The 3,674-nt window shown below is 34.4% G+C and overlaps 1 protein-coding gene across 1 annotated transcript in view; it reads right to left on the bottom strand.

Annotated features, from left to right (window-relative positions):
- RO60 (Ro60, Y RNA binding protein) overlaps positions 1-3,674 on the bottom strand; it is a 29,594-nt gene that overhangs the window by 7,002 nt on the left and 18,918 nt on the right. The window contains exons 3-5 of the mRNA XM_019638087.1: positions 1,955-2,175; positions 1,450-1,596; positions 1,055-1,192 (exon numbers count right to left, since the gene is read on the bottom strand). Of these exons, the coding sequence (XP_019493632.1) occupies positions 1,055-1,192; positions 1,450-1,596; positions 1,955-2,175 (506 nt within the window). The remainder of the gene's footprint in view (positions 1-1,054; positions 1,193-1,449; positions 1,597-1,954; positions 2,176-3,674) is intronic.

Below are 3,674 nucleotides of genomic sequence, written 5' to 3'. Positions count from 1 at the left end.
AGTTCTTAACCATCGCGCCACTCGGCCGGCCCGTCTTTTATTCTTTTTGATGCTATTCTAAATGGAAACATTTTCCAAAACTTAGCTTTTGGATTATTCAGGGCTAGCATATAGAAAGAAATACTACTGATTTTTGCCTGCTGATTTTATATCCTGCAACTTTGCGGAATTTGTTAGCTCTAGTAGTTCCTTGTGGATTCTTTAAGTTTTTTTTACATATAAGATCATGTTATTAGAGAACAGAGATAATTTTCTTCCTTTCCAATTTGGATGCCTTTTATTTCTTTTTCATGTCTAACTGCTAGAATCTTCAGTACTAAGTGGAAAAAGTGGGTATTCTTATCTTGTTCCTGCTCTTAAGGGAAAAGATTTCAATTTTTCACCATTGAGTACAATGATAACTGGGTTTTTTAATATATGGCCTTTATCATGTTGATGAAGGTCACTTCTATTTTTGGTTTTTCTTTTTTTAATGCAAGTGTATTGAATTTTGTCAAATTTTTTTTTGCTTGAGGTGATCATGTGGTTGTCCATTCTATTAATGTGATGTATTACATTATCATATATTGAACCATTATTGCATGCTGAGGATAAATCTCGCTTTTATAATCCCTTTAATTTGCTGCTGAGTTTGTTTGCTAGTATTTTGTTAAATTGCAAGAGATGTTTAAAACCCAAAATTTTTACTTATGGCTCAGATATAGGCTTTCCATTCTTAATATCGCTTCCTATGAAGACATAGGACATACACCACTGATTAACAGGAAAATGGGAGGACAGGGGACCAAGTCAAAGGACTCCACCATGATGCAGAACTTTAAATTTGGTAATTTAAAACCTGTCAAAATTATCTCAGGATAATTAGTTGTTGCCCAAAAACAGGGAGAAATACTTTACTCATAAACTTACAATGTCAATTATGCATCCACCTTCACATGAACTAAGGAAAGGCAAATGAACAGCTAATCAAAATGGTTAAACTAGTACTATCTTTAAGATGTGTTTCTACAGAAGATATCAAGTCCTGAGTCATAAAAAAAAATCAAACCATCACCTTAAATGTTTTGTAAAAAGCAGCATCCAAAGCTTTCAAAATTTCATCATTAGGGCGCCACTTTAGTTTTCCTCTGAGCCCATGACCTGTTTTGTAAGTTTCTAATGCAATTAAAACGTGAAATGGATATATACGAGCCTGGAAAGAAGACACAGACAGAAAGTAAATGCAAAATTCAAATGAAAAATAGTAACTATGTGTCACAGACATTTGTTATTGTAGCTAATAAATTCCATAAAGAGAAAAATGAGGACATATTAATCTTATTTTCAGAGTCAAAATGCAATTTGGTGTGATAAAAGTCTCGGGATACCTAAAAAACATGCTGTCTACATCCCTGAAATTTAGGAGCCAATTTTTTTCAATTAGTGGTAGCTAACCCAGGTAATGCTTACCTTTTTTAACAGTTTATCATTACACAGCTTTTCACATACTAAAGATACTTCTGAATTTCCTGGCTCAAGCAGTGAATTAGCAGTCATCTTTCCTAGATTCCGTAGTAATGCGGTAAGAGGCATTTCTTGTAACAAAGCCTTCCATACCTATTGCAATAACGCAGGCCGAAACAGAAGGAATTATGAATCAGTATAACATAGCTACATCAGTGGTAATACTAATATATTCTCCAAGGCTTTCTTTTGCGATTTAGGGAACCTTCTAAATAAAAATTCGTGCAAGTTGGTCAAAGGTTTATCAAATAAACTAACATGCTGTTTAATATTTATTGAATGCCAACTAGATCTGGGCAGTGTTAGGTATTTAAAGAAAACATTAATTTCAAGATATATTTAAAGTTTTTCTTAGAGAATTAATATGTAGTCACCCAAAGTTTACCGTTTGAATACCTGTCACAATGACCCACGTTTAACCACATGCTGTAACATGTTAGAATTCACTTACCTCTTTAGACTTTAAGTGATTTGTTAGAAGGTGCTCCCGCACCAATCTATGCTCCTCTATTAGATGGATGACTTCCAGCTCATCTTTTGTGCGCTTCACTTTCTCTACAGCCTCCAGATACTTTAATAATTTTTCAGTCTCCACAGAAAGTGCTTTTTCTTTATACAATTCATGGACTTCTTTCCAGCCCTTTGTAATATATTTGGTCACAATAGCAAGTCCTTTAACAAAATAAAACATTGAAAAAGGTATGTAGGGTCACCAGGTAAAAGACAGAACATGTTTACTGAGAACGCATTACGTGACAGGCTTACGTAGATATACAGGCGTTGACTTCTTTAAAACTTGCTGCTGCTTTCCATGATGTTACAAACTTAGTTAAGCAAATGGAACCAACTGATGATGCTTATTCTATTATCACTGTTTCAATATGAAACAATGGAGAAAAAACTACTATGTCTCAAGTCACTTTATCAGGTTTTTTTGTTTTTGAGACACCAACATTAGAAACTTTGGTAGACAGCACCAATCTTAGGTCCATAATCTCAGAACAACTCACAAAAGTACAGAAGTATCTCAATTAATCTCATACTCAATTGTTCGTTTTAGCTGATAAATAAATTTGCATTTATGAATAGCAGTGATAAGTGGAAGTGGCAGGTAGGTAGGTAATTTATAATTTTTCTTAATGGCTCAGAAAGTATTTCAGGCCAAATTAAAAATAAGGAAAATAACATGTTTTCCTCTACAATTTCTTTTAATAGTTAAAAGAGCTTTGGATTGGGGGACTGAGGACATTTTTGCTCTAGCTGACACCACCAATAAATGGCTGTGTGACTGTTTTAGGCCTTACTGTCCCCTTCTGCACAAAGGGGGAAGGGTGGAATTATCTAATTTAAAGGTCTACGGGGGAAAGGTGGGCAAAATAAGTTAATGAAACAGACCATGTGATATAACAGAGTGGTTAGGATGGTGGTGAACTAGAAAGTATGCACCAACAAACGTTTTAGCGAAATATCTGCTTAGTGCTGCCAAAAAAATGTATTTTTTTTTGGTTTTAGCTGAGCCATCCTGCCACCTGTTGAAAATGTACTTTTAAAAGAAACCAGAATACCGCTGAGCTGCCAACAGGTGGCAGGATGGCTCAGCTAAAAACAAAACAAAACAAAACAAAAAGAAACCAGAATATAAATTTTTAGTGATATCTTTTGACTAATTTTATGTGATGTTGGCAAAGAATTCATTTTCCCCCTAAAATATTGTGCAGGCCAAATAAAATACAAATAAAAGGCAGACTGAACTTACGTGCTGTTTCTAAACTCTAATTTTAAAAATTCAATCAAAAGTTAACACTAATATGCAGAAACTTCTAAAGTAACGTGACCTTGCTATCATCCAGATTTTAGTACAAAATCATAGTCTTAAATGATTCAATGTTTCACGTGAGCATGTATTCTATTTTGTTTTTCCAACTAATATAAAACTTCCTTAAAAGCAGTCCTATTATTTTTATCCTAAATTCTAGAATTGTGCTGTCCACACAGTAGGCACACAATAAATACCTGATTGACTGAATCACATTTTGACTTGCTTTACCTGTTTTATTTATTTATTATTTTTTTTTTATAGCTGAGCCATCCTGCCACCTGTTGGCAGCTCACGGCTGCTCAGCTCGGGCTGACTCGAACCGCTGTTGCTCAGAGCTCAAACTCTTGAGCGA

The sequence above is a fragment of the Hipposideros armiger genome, unplaced genomic scaffold (genome assembly GCF_001890085.2).
Source record: "Hipposideros armiger isolate ML-2016 unplaced genomic scaffold, ASM189008v1 scaffold_37, whole genome shotgun sequence".
In the NCBI taxonomy this organism is placed as follows: Eukaryota; Metazoa; Chordata; class Mammalia; order Chiroptera; family Hipposideridae; genus Hipposideros; species Hipposideros armiger.
Note: the sequence above shows the minus strand (reverse complement) of the source record. Positions and strands in the feature narration are given on the sequence as shown.